The sequence below is a fragment of the Oncorhynchus mykiss genome, chromosome 17 (genome assembly GCF_057628025.1).
Source record: "Oncorhynchus mykiss isolate SJ-2025 chromosome 17, ASM5762802v1, whole genome shotgun sequence".
Lineage (NCBI taxonomy): Eukaryota > Metazoa > Chordata > Actinopteri > Salmoniformes > Salmonidae > Oncorhynchus > Oncorhynchus mykiss.
In genome coordinates, this window is record NC_143038.1 from 9,455,938 (window position 1) to 9,473,659 (window position 17,722).

The window sequence follows — 17,722 nt, forward strand, 5'->3', positions numbered from 1 at the left end:
TTGCCACCTAGTGGTGCGGAGGTGAACATCCCTAATAGATGAAGAAATAGTATAATTGTTTTTTCTAACAAATATTTATACAAAAACAGCAGTTGAGTTAAATTCTTTTGAATTCTCAGCTTGAAATATTGAATTTGCCAAACGTTATTTCAATGTTCAAAAGTAAGGGAAATAAGCATTGCTTGCTGTTTGGTGTTTTAGGCTGGGTTTCTGTACAGCACTTTGTGACATCAGCTGACAGTAAGAAGGGCTTTATAAATACATTTTATTGATAAGGATTACTGTCCGAATTGGTCAGAATAATGAAGCCTAGGCTAATGAATTTTGAAGTTGTTTTGAATGAATCATTTTGTTGAATTCATGTAAAGAAAGAAAAAACAAAGATTTACAAAAGTTACTAAATGTAATTTTATTACAATGTAGCAAGTGTAGAGTAAAACTACCATTCGAATAGCTTATCAGCAGAACATAACAAACCTTTCATGCATTTTTTTAATCACTTGACAAAAGAAAGCTTTACACATTCATTTTCAACATGTTCATAACAAATACCAATGAATTTACATTTAAAAAAGTACAAATAAGTGCAAATAATCTGATGCTTGTTTTATATGTCACAGACATTTTCTGCATTATGTTTCAACAGAAGATTGTGATTCAAACCAACCTAAAAATACATTTAGTCAGTTGTCTGAACGCTATATAAGCTTTGAAAGCCAGAATGTTGACCCTTTTAAGTTCTCATCTTCTGGAACTTCAAGGTCCACATTTGATGCACTGAAGTCGAGACTTCTGAGTGTATGAGATCTACGGTTTGACTCTTCTCTTCTTGACTCGTCTGGTACATCCCCTTTGAGGTGTTTGGGAAATACAGTGACCAAATATCCTTCTTGATCTTCAGACATTTTGGGGTTTGAACCATGAGTAAAATTTGGCATGGAAGTTCCAATTTCAGACTGTTTTGGACTCCTTTTTGTTCTGCCGGTTTCACCAGCTGGGGCTTTCCTATGATGTTTATTGCCCTTGAGGTCAGTTCTACTCAAATTTAAATCTGGCTGTGAAACCTCTACTCCATACCTTGGGGGTGGGAGTTTAGGAACTGAGGCGTTAATACTGGCAGGACTTGAGTCTATATCAAGGTCTGGTATTGTATGACTACCCAATTTAGAAGTCTTGGATTTGGGCATTTTTAATTTCCCTGTGGGATCATTAAGGTCTGAACCTCTCAGTTCCAAACCAGACGCTTCATACTCAACTTTTGGCAAATCAATATCTGCAATGGGATAACTGGCCCTTCCTTTGACCTTCCTAGACTTCCTATCAGTGTGTGGCAGTGTCACTTCTGTATCTATGTCTTCTGCTTGCACTTTTATATGCGTTCCACCTGGGATATCAGATCTGCGTTTACCATGAGATGACACTTTGTATTCTGGGCTTCTGGTATCAGCTTTGGGTAAACTCAGGCTGACATCTGGGTGACTAACTTTCAAGTCGGGTGCTTTTAGATTCACTTTAACCTTTGGAGGAGAAATGTAATTTGTTTTCATAAAGTCCATATGTGTACCTGCCCTTAGATTGGGACTTCCAAACTGAGGCAATTTAAAGGATGGCAGTTTGAATTTTTCAGATTGTATAGCAATGTCACTGTCTGGCAAATTGAGATCAGCTTGGGGGCCTTTGAGATTACCAGAGGGAACATTTATGTCTAAATCTGGACTACCGATCCCTGTGTTTACTTTCGGGGCTGACAAACTCAGGTCCGGTCCATCAATGTCTCCATCTATTCCAGGATCTGGACCTTTCAAGCCAGAAAGGCCGAATTTGGGCATTTTGAGGTGGGGCATTTTGAATTTCCCAGAGGGTGAATCAATGTTCATATCTGGAGTGTCTACATCTATCTTAGGAGCTTCTAGGTCAACTGTAGGTAGGTCCAGGTGTCGTGAACCAATCCCACCTTTCATCTTTGACAATTTAAAACCTATGTCAGCACTGATGTCATGATCTGGTCTTTTTGGACTAGACAACACAAATTTAGGCATTTTGGGCATTTTAAATGAAGGAGTGTTGATGTCCAAATCAGGGGCTTTGATGCTATCATTTGGCCTCTCTATGGTTGGAACTCTGAATCTACCTGAGGGCATATCTGGAGCATTGAGGTCTAGTTTGGGCCCTCTGATATGACCCTTAGGTAGTCTCAAATCTGGGGGACTGATTCCCCCTTTTAGCTTTGGTGCTGAGAGGTCAGTATTGGGTAAATCATAAACTACATTTGGGCCAGATAGTCTGAAATCAGGCATCTTCAAATCAGGCATTTTTAGACCTGTTTTGGGACCTTTGAGGTTAGCTGTAGGGGTATTGATATCAATATCTGGGCCCTCTAGGTCTCCATCAATGTCAACATCTGGTCTCTTTAGGCCCCTGAATTTAGGCATTTTAAATTTGGGCATTTTTAATTTCCCAGAAGGTGCATTTATGTCAAGATCTGGGGTATTCACATCTAGTTTAGGGGCTTTGAGGTCAGCATCTGGGAAATTCAGATCTGGGGAACCAATTCCCCCCTTTATCTTTGGGGCTTTGAAATTCAGTTTTGTGGATTTTGGCATTTTACCAGACAGCCCAACTTTGGGCATTTTCAGTTTACCAGAGGGGCCGTTAATGTCCAGATCAGGAGCATTCAGATCAACCTTTGGTTTCTTCAATGTAGGTACTTTGACTTTACCTGAGGGCATATTAAAGTTTACATCTGGTGCATTGAGGTCTAATTTGGGGCCTTTGAGGTCTACATATGGCAGATCCAAATCTGGGGGACTTATTCCCCCTTTAATCTTGGGGGCTGAAAGATTTAAATCAGGCCCCTTAATTTTTGGTCCAGAGAATCCTAAATCTGGCATCTTGAAAGTTGGCATTTTGAGTTTTCCTGATGGACTGTCAATATCAGTGTCTGGAAGGTTTAGGTCTGCTTTGGGACCCTTAAGTTTGGGAGATGACCAGTTCAGATCTGGTCCCTCTATAGCGCCATTAATGTCAACATCTGGTCCCTTTAGGCCTCTAAATTTAGGCACCTTTAATTTCCCTGAGGGTGCATTGATGTCGAGATCTAGTTTAGGGGCTTTGAGGTCAGCATCTGGTAAATTCAGGTCTGGAAAATCAATACCCCCCTTCATCTTTGGAGCTTTAAGATTTAATTTGGGAGATTTTGGCATTGTACCAGACAGCCCAAATTTAGGCATCTTGAATTTCCCTGAGGGTGCATTGATGTCGAGATCTGGAGCATTCACATCTAGTTTAGGGGCTTTGAGGTCAGCATCTGGGAAATTCAGGTCTGGAAAATCAATTCCCCCCTTCATCTTTGGAGCTTTAAGATTTAATTTGGGAGATTTTGGCATTGTACCAGACAGCCCAAATTTAGGCATCTTGAATTTCCCTGAGGGTGCATTGATGTCGAGATCTGGAGCATTCACATCTAGTTTAGGGGCTTTGAGGTCAGCATCTGGGAAATTCAGGTCTGGAAAATCAATTCCCCCCTTTATCTTTGGAGCTTTAAGATTTAAGTTGGGAGATTTTGGCATTGTACCAGACAGCCCAAATTTAGGCATCTTGAATTTCCCTGAGGGTGCATTGATGTTGAGATCTGGAGCATTCACATCTAGTTTAGGGGCTTTGAGGTCAGCATCTGGGAAATTCAGGTCTGGAAAATCAATTCCCCCCTTCATCTTTGGAGCTTTAAGATTTAATTTGGGAGATTTTGGCATTGTACCAGACAGCCCAAATTTAGGCATCTTGAATTTCCCTGAGGGTGCATTGATGTCGAGATCTGGAGCATTCACATCTAGTTTAGGGGCTTTGAGGTCAGCATCTGGTAAATTCAGGTCTGGAAAATCAATTCCCCCCTTCGTCTTTGGAGCTTTAAGATTTAATTTGGGAGATTTTGGCATTGTACCAGACAGCCCAAATTTAGGCATCTTGAATTTCCCTGAGGGTGCATTGATGTCGAGATCTGGAGCATTCACATCTAGTTTAGGGGCTTTGAGGTCAGCATCTGGTAAATTCAGGTCTGGAAAATCAATTCCCCCCTTCATCTTTGGAGCTTTAAGATTTAATTTGGGAGATTTTGGCATTGTACCAGACAGCCCAAATTTAGGCATCTTGAATTTCCCTGAGGGTGCATTGATGTCGAGATCTGGAGCATTCACATCTAGTTTAGGGGCTTTGAGGTCAGCATCTGGTAAATTCAGGTCTGGAAAATCAATTCCCCCCTTCATTTTTGGAGCTTTAAGATTTAATTTGGGATATTTTGGCATTGTACCAGACAGCCCAAATTTAGGCATCTTGAATTTCCCTGAGGGTGCATTGATGTCGAGATCTGGAGCATTCACATCTAGTTTAGGGGCTTTGAGGTCAGCATCTGGGAAATTCAGGTCTGGAAAATCAATTCCCCCCTTCATCTTTGGAGCTTTAAGATTTAATTTGGGAGATTTTGGCATTGTACCAGACAGCCCAAATTTAGGCATCTTGAATTTCCCTGAGGGTGCATTGATGTCGAGATCTGGAGCATTCACATCTAGTTTAGGGGCTTTGAGGTCAGCATCTGGTAAATTCAGGTCTGGAAAATCAATTCCCCCCTTCATCTTTGGAGCTTTAAGATTTAATTTGGGAGATTTTGGCATTTTACCAGACAGCCCAAATGTGGGCATTTTCAGTTTACCAGAGGGGCCGTTAATGTCCAGATCAGGAGCATTCAGATCAACCTTTGATTTCTTCAATGTAGGTACTTTGACTTTACTTGAGGGCATATTAAAGTTTACATCTGGTTTATTGAGGTCTAATTTGGGGCCTTTGAGGTCTCCATCTGGCAGATCCAAATCTGGGGGACTAATTCCCCCTTTAAACTTGGGGGCTGGAAGATCCAAGTCTGGATTCTTTACCTCAAAGTCAGGCCCTCGTACATCTGGCCCTGAGAAGCCAAAGTCTGGCATCTTTAGACTTGGCATCTTTAATTTTCCAGATGGGCTACCAATATCCAAGTCTGGCGGTTTTAATTTGCAAGATAATAAGCTCAGATCTGGTCCATCCAAGTCTCCATCAATGCCAACCTCAGGCCCTTTAGGGCCCGAAAGGGCAAATTTAGGCATCTTAAACTTTGGCATTTTGAATTTTTCTGAGGGTGCATCAATGTCAATATCTGGTGTGTTTATTTCTAATTTAGGTGCTTTCAGGTTGACTTTGGGTAAATTCAAGTCAGGCGCATCAAGCCCACCTTTTATCTTGGGAGCTTTGAGACTTACCTTTGGTGTTTTTACATCAGCATCAATGCCCAGATCTGGTCTTTTTAGGCCAGATTTGGGCATCTTCAGTTTACCAGAGGAGGCATCCACATTGAAATCAGGTGCTTTGAGTTCTGCATGTGGTTCCTGTAGTTTGAAATTACCTGAGGGTATGTCAATATCTGGAGTACTGAGGTCAGGCAGACGGACGTCTAATGGACACATCTCAGCCACTGAGAGGTCCAGGTCTGGAGTCCGAACTCTTGGTCCAGATAAATCAAAGTCAGGCATACCAAGACTTAGTGTTTTGATCTTCCCAGGTGGGATACCAATGTTTGCATCTGGTAACTCTAGATCTATTTTGGAACCTTTAAGGTCTACTGAAGGTAAATCTAGATCAGGGTCATTCAGGTCAGGAGCACCAATCAAAGAGGTTTTAAGATGCATGTTTGGTGTCTTTAAAACTGCATCAATGTCTAAATCTGGTCCTTTTGGTACTGTGTGAGAGAGCCTAACCTTAGGCAATTCAAAATAACCAGAGGGATCATCCACATCAAGGTTGGGGGTTTTCAGTTTCTTGGAGGACCAGACTCTGATTTTACTTGATGGGATATTCATTATGCTGACATCTGGGGCTTGCAGATCTAGATTAGGACTTTTGAGATTAACATCTGGTGTTTGTAGGTCTCTTTGGGGACCTTTAAAATTAACTCCAAGCATATCTTTATCTGGTATCCTCATATTTGGTGTATCAACCTCAAGGCTGGGTACATTTACTCTGGGTCCAGAGAGACCCAAGTCAGGCATCTTAAATTTGGGCATTTTAACATGTTTGCCTCTTTCAATATCAAACTTTGGGGCATTGATATTTAAAGTAGGCCCAGGGACAACCTCCTCTGGTAGATTGAGCTCTGCTTCCGGGACATTGATATCTCCTACAACTTTGGGAAGTGGATCTATAACTTTCAGGTCAAGATCAGGGCATTTGAGGTCAACTTCGGGCAAAGACATATCAAATTCTAGAACATCGATAGCATCTATATCAGTTTCAAGATTTGGCCTTTCCTGGTTAACTGATGGAGCATCAATGTTTAGTGACCCATTCAAATGAGGCAGGGAGAGATCTGATGTACTAATGTTGGCATTAGGCAATGAAAGTTCTCCACCGCGAGCATCAGGTACCGCGCCTTTGACATCAAGTTTAGGCACCTTTAACTTTGGAGCAGAGAATTTGAGGTCTGGAGACTCTAGGTAGGTAGGAGCATCTACTTTGGGTGTCTCCACAACTGGGTAATCCGTGGTGAAGACAGGGAGTTTGAGGTCACCTTTCACTTTAGGCTTGTCCCAGAGAGATCCCGGTCCCTTGCCCTTCACCTGTCCATTATGGGAGCCTCTTTCCCCAGCACCTGCAGGTTGTCCAGGGCTGTCATCCGTCATGAACCTATTTATTTTGGCATTGTAGAGTCTATTATATGAATCCTTCAGCATCTGTGAAGAGAAACCAATCCTTAAAGGGACAGTTCAAGATGTTGGCAATGAAGACCTTTTATCAGATGAACTCGTGGATACCATTTTTATGTTTTTGCCTCCAGTATGAAGGAAGTTGGAGGTAGTTTTACTGGGCAATGCTAACTAGCATTACAGCAATGACTGGAAATTCTACAGGAACAGCTAGCATGCTAGCTTTCAGTCATTGCGCTAATGCTAGTTAGCAACTTCCTTCAAACTACACGCAGAGACATAAAAATGATATCCACAAGGTTATCTGACTCTGGGGAAGTAAATAAAGGGCTTCATTGCCAACATCTCAAACTGACCCTTTACCCTTTAACAAACAACATATTTTATCCAGCAACCTTCTGAAATAATTTCCCCCCTACTTATTCTATTTACTAACTATATTCCACAAACCTCCTCTGGTGCTTTGATGCTGTCCAAGGTCCCCATACTCTTGCTCAAATAATTTTTCGTCAGAACTTGAACCTTCTCATCAAATCCATTATCATCCATCAGCTTCAGTATTTTCAACACATCGTCTTTCGAAAGTTGGTCAAAGTTGATCGTGGCACCCACAATTTCATCTCCTGAAAAAATAAACATCTTCACTGTTACACATCTTCACTGTTTTACTGTTCCACAAAATTCAGACAACAATCCAAAATGTGAAATTTAACATTTTCTCAAAGAAATGTAAGTACCGCAACAGAAAGTGTATACATTAAATAAGAGACTCATACCTTCTTTGAGCCCGTGATTGCCAGAAGAGCCACCGATAATGCTGGAGATGACCAATCCTCCTTTTTCTGATTCCTCCAGCATCAGCCCCTCAGACAGGCTCCTTCTCCTCCGGTGACCAGGCTAAAAGCAGATATACAAAGGTAGGTGTGTAGTATCAGCATTGGTCATGTTTCAATAACCCAAACATCAAGTCGAATTTCAACAATAAACTTAAATAATTTTAAAAATAGAATTCACTTCCAGAAAGCAATGTTGGGGCATAGGTGTTTTTCAAAAGTACATTTCCTGTTGCTTAGCTTATTGTGTTGGAATATGCTTGTTATTACCATCATCATGGCTAATGGATAAATGATCTCACATACCATGATCCTTCTGATGTTTTCACAGCAGCCATTAATGAAATCAATTAAAAATAAATGTTGCTTGGTTTCATTCTATAATTATCAAATCATATAGGCCTAAATATTGTAGCATACTTTCATAGCCTTCAAGAGTATCAAATGCAAAGAAAGGTAATATTTCCACTCCAGAATAAAAACTACAAACAAATACAATAATGGCACAGCTCATTTTACCATGAAGACCAAAATCAGCTGAAACCACAACTAAAGAGGGGCTATGGAGAGGTAGCCTGTTTACATAAGCAAATAGGTACATGGTTGACACCCAGGTAGCTGCACCTTTGAGGTATTTGAGGTGTGGCCTTGGGAGATGGAGGGAACAACAGGAACAAGTTTGTCCATGGAAATTGAGACAAGTGCACTATAGTTGGGTGTACACAGAAGTGACCACACCCACCACTTTCTATTATGAAAAGCTTGCTGGGCAGGGGCTCAAATGAAGTTATTTGTAAACAGTATAAGTTGTGTAAGTGATTTGTGTCACATGCTTAGTGACACTGCTGCTCTATGAGCAATACATTGTGTGCTTTGCTACCAATTCCACAATGATCACAATAATCATAATTTACTTAATCATCATCAAATACCTCCAAAATATGAATATGTAAAAATATGAATCACTCAGATTTACTAAACTACACTGAGTATACAAACATTAGGAACACCTAATGCACTCCCATTTTGCCCTCAGAACAGCCTCAATTGTTTGGGGCATGGACTCTACAAGGTGTCGAAAGTGTTCCACAGGGATGTTGGCCCATGTTGACTCCAATGCTTCCCACGGTTGTGTCAAGTTGGCTGGATGTCCTTTGGGTGGTGGACCATTCTTAATACACACTGGAAATGGTTGAGTGTGAAAAACCCAGCAGGAAACTTAAATCAGTTTTACCTCATTTTTATCAGCATGTTACATGTGCAACCAGAGGGAAAAATATTCTAGACCACCTTTACTCCACACACAGAGACGCATTCAAAGCTCTCCCTCGCCCTCCATTTGGCATATCTGACAATAATTATATCCTCCTGATTCCTGCTTACAAGCAAAAATTCAAGCAGGAAGCACCACTGACTCGGTCTATAATAAAGTGGTCAGATGAAGCAGGTGCTAAACTACAGGACTGTTTTGCTAGCACAGACTGGAATATGCTCCAGGATTCTTCCGATGGTATTGAGGAGTACACCACACTCACTGGCTTTGTCAATAAGTGCATCGAGGACTTCGTCCCCACAGTGACTGTACGTACATACCAGAAGCCATGGATTACAGTCAACATTCGCTCTGAGCTAAAGGGTAGAGCTGCCGCTTTCAAGGAGCGGGACTCTAACACAGAAACTCATAAGAAATCCCTCTATGACCTACAAAGAACATATCAAACAGGCAAAACATCAATACAGGACTAAGATCGAAACATACTACATCGGCTCTGATGCTCGTCGGATGTGGCAGGGCTTGCAAACGATTACAGACTACAAAGGGAAGCACAGCCGAGAGCTGCCCAGTGACACAATAGCCTACCAGACAAGCTAAATAACTTCTATGTTCGCTTCGAAGCAAGTAACACTGAAACATGCATGAGAGCATCAGCTGTTCCGGACGACTGTGTGATCATGCTCTCCGCAGCTGATGTGAGTAAGACCTTTAAACAGGTCAACATTCCGCAGGGCCAGGCGGATTACCAGGACGTGTACTCCGAGCATGCGCTGACCAACTGGCAAGTGTCTTCACTGACATTTTCAACTTCTCCCTGCCTCAGTCTGTAATACCAACATGTTTCAAGCAGACCACCATAGTCACTGTGTCCAAGAACACTAAGGTAACCTGCCTAAATTACTACCAACCCGTAGCACTAATGCCTGTAGCCATGAAATGCTTTGAAAGGCTAGTCATGGCTCACATCAACACCATTATCCCAGAAACCCACTCCAATTTGCATACCGCACCAACAGATCCACAGATGATGCAATCTCTATTGCACTCCACACTGCCCTTTCACACCTGGACAAAAGGAACACCTATGTGAAAATGCTATTCATTGACTACAGCTCAGCATTCAACACCATAGTGCCCTCAAAGCTCATCACTAAGCTAAGGACCCTGGGACTAAACACCTCCCTCTGCAACTGGATCCTGGACTTCCTGATGGGCCGCCCCCAGGTGGTAAGGGTAGGTAACAACACATCTGCCACATCCCCCTTCAACACGGGGGCCCCTCAGGGGTGCCACCTCAGTCCCCTCCTGTACTCCCTGTTCACTCATGACTGCACGGCCAGGCTCGACTCCAACACCATCATAAGTTTGCTGATGACACAGTGGTAGGCCTGATCACTGACAAAGATGAGACTGCCTATAGGGAGGAGGTCAGAGACCTTACCGTGTGGTACAAGGAAACAACCTCTCCCTCAACTTGATCAAGACAAAGGAGATGATTGTGGACTACAGTAAAAGGAGGACAGAGCACGCCCCCATTCTCATCAACGGGCCTGTAGTGGAGCAGGTTGAGAGCTTCAAGTTCCTTGGCGTCCACATCACCAACAAACTAACATGGTCCAAGCACACCAAGACAGTCATTGAGAGGGCACGAGAAAACCTATTCCCCCTCAGGAGACTGAACAGATTTGGCATGGGTCCTCAGATCCTCAAAAGGATTTATACAGCTGCACCATCGAGAGCATCCTGATGGGTTGCATCACTGCCTGGTATGGCTTCCGACCGCAAGTCACTACAGAGAATAGTGCTTAAGGCCCAGTACATTACCGGGGCCAAGTTTCCTGCCATCCAGGACCTCTATACCAGGCTGTGATTTCAAAGACTCCAGCCACCCTGGACTGTTCTCTCTGTTAGACTGTTCTCTCTGTTAACGCATGGCAAACGGTATTGGAGCGCCAAGTCTAGGTCCAAGAGGCTTCTAAACAGCTTCTACCCCCAAGCCATAAGACTCCTGAACGGCTAATAAAATGGCTACCCAGACTATTTGTATTGCCCCCCCCCCCCCTCCCTCTTCTGAGCTGTTGCTATTCTCTGTTATTATCTATGCATAGTCATTTTAATCACTCTACTTACATGTACATATTACCTTAATTACTTCGACACCGGTGCCCCCACACATTGACTCTGTACCGGTACCCCCTGTATATAGCCCCGCTATTGTTATTTACAGCTGCTCTTTAATTATTTGTTATTCTTATCTCTTATTTTTTGTTTAGGTATTTTCTTAAAACTGCAATGTTGGTTAAGGGCTTGTAAGTAAGCATTTCACTGTAAGGTCTACACCTGTTGTATTTGGCGCGTGTGACAAATACGATTTGAGTTGTTCTTGACACAAATCAGTGCGCCTGGCACCTACTACCGTAGCCCGTTCAATGGGACTTAAATGTTTTGTCTTGACCATTCACCGTCTGAATGGCACACATACATGTCTCAATTGTCTCAAGGTTTTAAAATGATTCTTTAACCTGTCTCCTTCCCTTCATCTACGCTGATTGACGTAGACGTTACCAAGTGACATCAATAAGGGATCATAGCTTTCAGCTGGATTCACCTGGTCAGCAATGTTCCCTCTAGACTGCGCGCTCCCAGCCTCGAGACTGCTGCGCAGCTCCCTAGGGAGAAATATCAGCCCACGGAGAGACGTTCTCGAGCAGTGGACACCAACTGGTTGATCGATTTGTATATTTGTCTCGGGCTGTTGACGGTAGGTGCACCCGATTCCGCTGCCTGGCGCACTTGGCAGGAGAACTGTTGCGATTTTGAACCATTTAATGTGTCTGAAGGTACAACTCTACTTTCCCAACGGGCCGGGAGAGTCGGTGTACCTACCACTGGCCAATCCGAGGGCTCAGATGACCATGTCTGCAATAACGTAGCAGGCATAAAAGAAAACTACAGCAAAGTTGAAACTGTCAGATTTCAAAACGTTTTAAACCATGAGAGACTGTCAATGAATTTTATGAGTGTGTTCATGTTTAAGTTCTTACTCAGCACTGTCAAGGCTTTGTATTCAACACTTTTATAAAACATAAAATGTACATTCTTCCTATTTCCAATCAGCATTAATTAAAACAAGCACTGCAGTAGTAATGAATGAGCACTGGTGTAAAGTACTAAAGCAAAAATACTTGAAATTACTACTTAAGTCGTTTTTTGGGGTATCTGTTTTTTGGGGTATCTTTTGGGGTATCTGTACTTTACTATATTTTTGACAACTTTCACTTTCACTTCACTACATTCCTAAAGAAAATGATGTACTTTTCACTCCATACATTTCCCTGACACCCAAAAGTACTCATTACATTTTGAATGCTTAGCAGGACAGGAAATTGTCTAATTCACACACTTATCAAAAGAACATCCCTGGTTGGTCATCCATACTGCCTCTGATCTGGCGGACTCACTAAACACATGCTTCGTTTGTAAATTATATCTGAGTGTTGGAGCGTGTCCCTGGATATCCGTAACATAAGGAATTTGAAATTATTTATACTTTTACTTTTGATACTTAAGTATATTTTAGCAATTACATTTACTTTTGATACTTAAGTATATTAAAACCAAATACTTTTAGACTTTTACTCAAGTAGTATTTTAGTGGATGACTTTCACTTTTACTTGAGTCATTTTTTATTCAGGTATCATTACTTTTGTTCAAGTATAACAATTGGGTGCTTTTTCAACCACTGTGAATGAGTAGGAAAGCGTATCGATAGGCTTGCATTGTTGTTATTATTAGCATGGATCTTTTTTAATATCGAAGAATATTTAACTTACTCTGTTCATAGGAGAAACAACATGAATTTGTGCATGCGGCAGAAATAAGTGGTACTCGAATTTTGCCATCAGCTGGATGACGGTGACCCTTTGTGGTCAGTGTCAGTGGTGGAAAGGGAGAGAGGAGGGATGTAATCAGAGCTGTAGTAGGCCTATATGCAAATATACCATTGCCATATATGGATCTGTGCCATTTACTTTGAGCTGGACTGTGTTTACAGCATGAGCGGTCCTGAGTAGATGTGCTTGCTTTTGGGATCAAAGCAAGAGCTGCATGTAGCCATGTGTGCACATTTTGTTCATTTCCTTTGCTACTTAGTGAGTAATTAGCCCAGTTATGGAAAATTTGCAGGCAACAATAGGGGAGTGCTTGCTTCTTTACAAGAGCACAAAAAATGCGCATTTTTAGACATCTTTGAAAAGCCAGTAAAGAGATTTTTTTTTGTCTTAAAGGGGGGATGTTGTATTTTGAGATAGGCTTTAATAAGCTCAGTAGCAAATAGGCAGAGGGTAGCATAATTTGTCTGGTATGGAAATAATCATGCATTTTATTTTGTAAAGTGGTTTCTTGCATCAAACAACACAACAACATTGTCAGTCACCTCCTTGTCTGAAGGACAAGTGGATAAACAGGTTGATGTCAAGTCCTGCATGTTGTTTTCAAAAGTCTCATGGAATGTTGGCCGACATTGAACACCACACATCGGCTGCTGCTGTAGGCTGAATGATAAAACAGCTATTTTCATGTTAAAATGTTATGGGATGGAGTTCTCCATTGTTTTTGATGGCAGGTGACTCTGGTAGCAGTGGAGGCTCGTCAGAGGAGGAAGGGGAGGACCATCCTCAGTGAGTTTCATAAAATAAACACATTATAAAACTATACTAAATATAATCACATCACCAAATAATTCATTAAAACACATTATTTGGAAATGAAGGTCTACAGTAGCCTCATCAGCACTCTGTAGGGTACCACCTTGGTGTAGCCAGAGGACAGCTAGCTTCCATTCTCTTCTGGATACATTGACTTCAATGCAAAACCTAGGAGGTTCATGTTTCCCTCCACATTCCATAGGCTTAAACAGGAATTAACTCTGATTTACCACCCCAAGATATTCCTGAACAACATCTATTTGCACCCCTACTGGATGGAAATTACAAATGTAATGGCTGTGCTCAATGCAATGGCACTTATAAATGTAGATCCTTCAAACACCCACAAACAGGGAAATCGATCCCAATAAAAGGTGTTATTACGTGCTCCACTAAGGCAGTTATTTATCTTATAACTTGTCCTTGTGGTAAAAATTATGTAGGTAAAACAAAGCGCGAATTAAAAGTACGTATCTCAGAGCATCGTAGCACCATTAGGTGTACTTTACTTATCCAGTTGCGGCCCACTTCTTGGAGGCAGGCCACTCGATTTCGTCTCTGCGTTATATCGGCATCGAACATGTCACCCTCCCTAGGAGAGGGGGTGACCTTGATAATTTATTGTTAAAACGAGAGGCTGCCTGGATCTTTAATTTAAAGACCCTTGCGCCCTTCGGTCTCAATGTAGACTTTGATCTGAAGCCATTCTTGTGATTATTGTGACTTTGCCATTGTAATTGTTTGTAAACTTGTGTAGTTAAATTAATCTATGATCGTATGCTATCCATTTGTTTGTATGCTGTTCTTTGTATGACATTTTAATATTTGATTATTAACCAATGGTATTAGGCCCCTCTTGGCCATGATTACAGACACCTGTGTCTTTTGACACTATATAAACGAGTCATCCCGCAGTGTTTGTGATTATACCCTGATGAAGACAGCTTGGCTGTCGAAACGTTGGTATTACATTTTTGCACCTGAGCTCCTAGAGTGTGCGGCTCTCCTTTATTTTCAAGTTTCTACTCCACTAGCCAGCACCTCGCCTTTATAGGTGTGCGTTTCTTGTTCTTCTAGATTTAACAGGAATTATGACAACAGCCGGAGGACGTCGATCAAACTATCAGAGCTCTTGCAGCCCGAACTGACCTGTTGTTCACCCAATTAAAGGATCTAGCACTGCAGTGCATGAAATGTTGTGAGTAGTTGACTCCGACAGAGAAAGACAATATTTGAACAGTTTCGAACAATTGTATTTCTTCCAAAATTAAGGAGAATTTTTTCCACTTTCAGTTTCACCGACTTAGCTAGCAAATGCAGCTAGCTAGTTTAGCCTACTCAAACACCCTGCTCAAACAGAGGGATGCTATGTTAGCTAGCTACTGTGGCTATGACTATCCAACACAACATTGGAACTCTTGCAAGTCAAGTTAAGCTTTTGTTTTAACTAATTTATTACCACCGCGGACTGCCGGTGTAAGTCCTAAACTGCTTACTTACTGCACACTGTAACATTACTTCATGATCCTAGTGGGTTTACTAACACGTTAGTTCTGTTAGCTATGCTGACTATTATGTTCCTTTAGCTAATATGGTGTAGGCTGTGTGTAGCGGGTATGATATGGTTTGGCATTGAAAGATTTTTTTTGCCTGGTCACATACAGCTGTGTTGTGCATTGAATTCCATAAGCGAAGGGAAACAGTGAGAGCAGGAGAGTGCATACATGCGAGAAGGAATACAACATGGCTGCTACGAAAGTGAACTGTGTTTTAGCATGATTAGGGGTGTATTCGTTCTGCAGATTCTGTTGAAAATTTTTTATTAAACGGAAGCAAACGGATCAAAACGGGAATAAACACACCTACATTTGTCCAATAGAAACTGTCGTATGCAAGTGTTGGACTAATGATTACACTGTATATCAGCTAGAAGCAGGCAAGTAGTGTGCAAGGCAGTATTAAATGTGTCACTGTGTGTTCATGTGTCACTGTCTGTCATCTAACATTTTTCTCTCGACCTGTGTGCACCTACGTTGTAAACTTTCGTTCAATAGGCTAGGTTGTAGCAACCTCATGATGGGTATAGGGAGTATCATGTAGTAGCCTAAACCTATCGCAGTTACAATGAACTGGGTGAATAGAATATGAATGACAGTCATCCAATATGCTGTAATAGAAATAAGGCCTAATGAAAAAAAAAAATGATCCTCCCTCATCTTAAATGGCTCTGACTGCCACTGTCTGGTAGGCCCACATTATGATCAAATAGCCTCAGTAGCCTACTTGGCCACTGTTAAAACTTAAAGCAGGAACAGCCTCAGTGTTCACAGTAAATGCACACTGGAGGTTGCACAGGAATGTCACAATGCTGAAATTTGCTCAGTGCTGCAAAAGGTTCCTGGTTCCTGAGTTAATTAAGCAATTAACATACCATCATGTATAAAACAAAGCTGGGCAAGCCATTATTTTGGCTACCATGGCTATTCTTCCATTTTTGCTACTATGGATATGCCCCCATGCGATGACAATGCCCTCATTCACAGGGCCCGAGTGGTCACTGAATGGTTTGATGAGCGTGAAAACGATGTAAACCAAATGCCATGGCCGTCTCAGTCACCAGATCTCAACCCAATGGAACACTTATGGGAGATTCTGGAGTGGCGCCTGAGACAGCGTTTTCCAACACTATCAACAAAACATCAAATGACAGACTTTCTTGAGGAAGAATGGTGCCTCATCCCTCCAATAGAGTCCCAGCAAGCACTTGTAGAATCTATGCCACGGTGCATTGAAGCTGTTCTGACTCGTGGCGGCCCAACGCCCTATTAAGACACTTTATGTTGGCGTTTCCTTTATTTTGGCAGTTACCTGTATATGCACTCAAAGAAGAGGGGACTGACAGTAAGCTAAAAGCTGCAATCAGACTTTATGAAACATGACAATTACTCTGTTAAAATAATTCCCATTATTTGACTTTCATTCACATTGTGCAGAGCTGTAAGAGATTAGAGGCTGACTGAGATTTTCTCCAAGTCTAAAGTTGTATTTTATGGGCTCTCTTTTGACTCAGGACAAACTGTATGCATGTGAATATTTAACTTTTAATATGTACTGTACTGTACATACTACTGTACAAAAATATGCCAATTCAGAGTGTCTCGTCAAAATCTATGGCTTCTCCTACTCTATATGCATTCTTAATATTTTTTTTCAGGTAAAAAATGTTTCACATCAGCATATTAAAACATGATCCATGCCAATAGTTACTGTAGACAGTTGCATTACAAACCTGCACATACTGTTGCAAACTTGACACTCATCCAGCTACTACAACGATGACATCATTGTGGACTTCTTAAACAAAGCAATAGTACTTGGCACCATATAGTCTGGCTGGAGTACTTAAGCAAAAGTTGACAACTCTTACCTTAGGCTCCATTGGGCAATTTTGACTGGGTTTGCTCTTGTTATTCAGCCATTGAAGAGTTTAACCGCCAATGTGAGAGAGTTGCGACACAGTGTTATCGGTTTCTGCCGTTTACTCCTGTAGGACTGCCTACCCCGTGCCTCAGTCAACGAAAGCATACTCTCCGCTAAAGCAAACAAACGGGTTCCACATTTGGCATGTCTTTCCAGCCGCACACCATCACACACCCTCCACACCGTCACACACCCCACCCAGTCCAGGTAGGCACGGTGATCACTGAAACCTGGCCTCTCAAGACTGGAACTGTGAGATAGAGGGGGAAAAACAAACAGAGCATTCTCCACGCCAAGACAGGTGGTAAACAAATGGTCTGGTAATAGAAAAGAAAATGCAGAGGTGTGCCAAAAAGTTGTCTTGTTTCAAGGGAGGGGCAGCTAGGCGTTCATTCATGACTCATGGTAAGACACAACAATGAAGATGTGGCATGATCTAGGGATTAGATTTGATTTATGAGACATAACATTCTTACTATGTAACCATACCTTTAAGGTGGGGCTCCTCCTCCTTCCAATTACCGTTAATGACAATTAAGTAATCGTACTGACATTCTGATCAACCCAAACTCAACAAAACAATAACATGGGATGTGTAAAACAGAAATAAAACTAATGACTAATTATGACGATTATCATAATGAACTTTAAGCAAACTCAATAAATAACAGTGACAAGACGTGTAAAACCAGTAGAGCCAT

The 17,722-nt window shown here is 41.7% G+C and overlaps 1 protein-coding gene across 1 annotated transcript; it reads right to left on the reverse strand.

Moving 5' to 3' along the window:
* Positions 1–382: 382 nt before the first annotated feature.
* LOC110493602 (uncharacterized) lies at positions 383–17,334 on the reverse strand. The gene is made up of 4 exons (XM_090204719.1): positions 16,969–17,334; positions 7,502–7,622; positions 7,176–7,348; positions 383–6,752 (listed from the first exon to the last, which is right to left on the reverse strand). The coding sequence occupies exons 1-4, from the start codon at positions 16,978–16,980 to the stop codon at positions 699–701; spliced, it is 6,360 nt and encodes a 2,119-aa protein (XP_090060845.1). The 5' UTR covers positions 16,981–17,334; the 3' UTR covers positions 383–698.
* Positions 17,335–17,722: the final 388 nt, after the last annotated feature.

Excerpts from the sequence above, each read along its gene's own strand:
- LOC110493602 (XM_090204719.1), bottom strand. Across the intron at positions 7,349-7,501 it reads CAATCACGGGCTCAAAGAAG|GAGATGAAATTGTGGGTGCC; the intron begins GTATGAGTCTCT and ends TTATTTTTTCAG. Across the intron at positions 6,753-7,175 it reads GCATCAAAGCACCAGAGGAG|ATGCTGAAGGATTCATATAA; the intron begins GTTTGTGGAATA and ends TTCTCTTCACAG.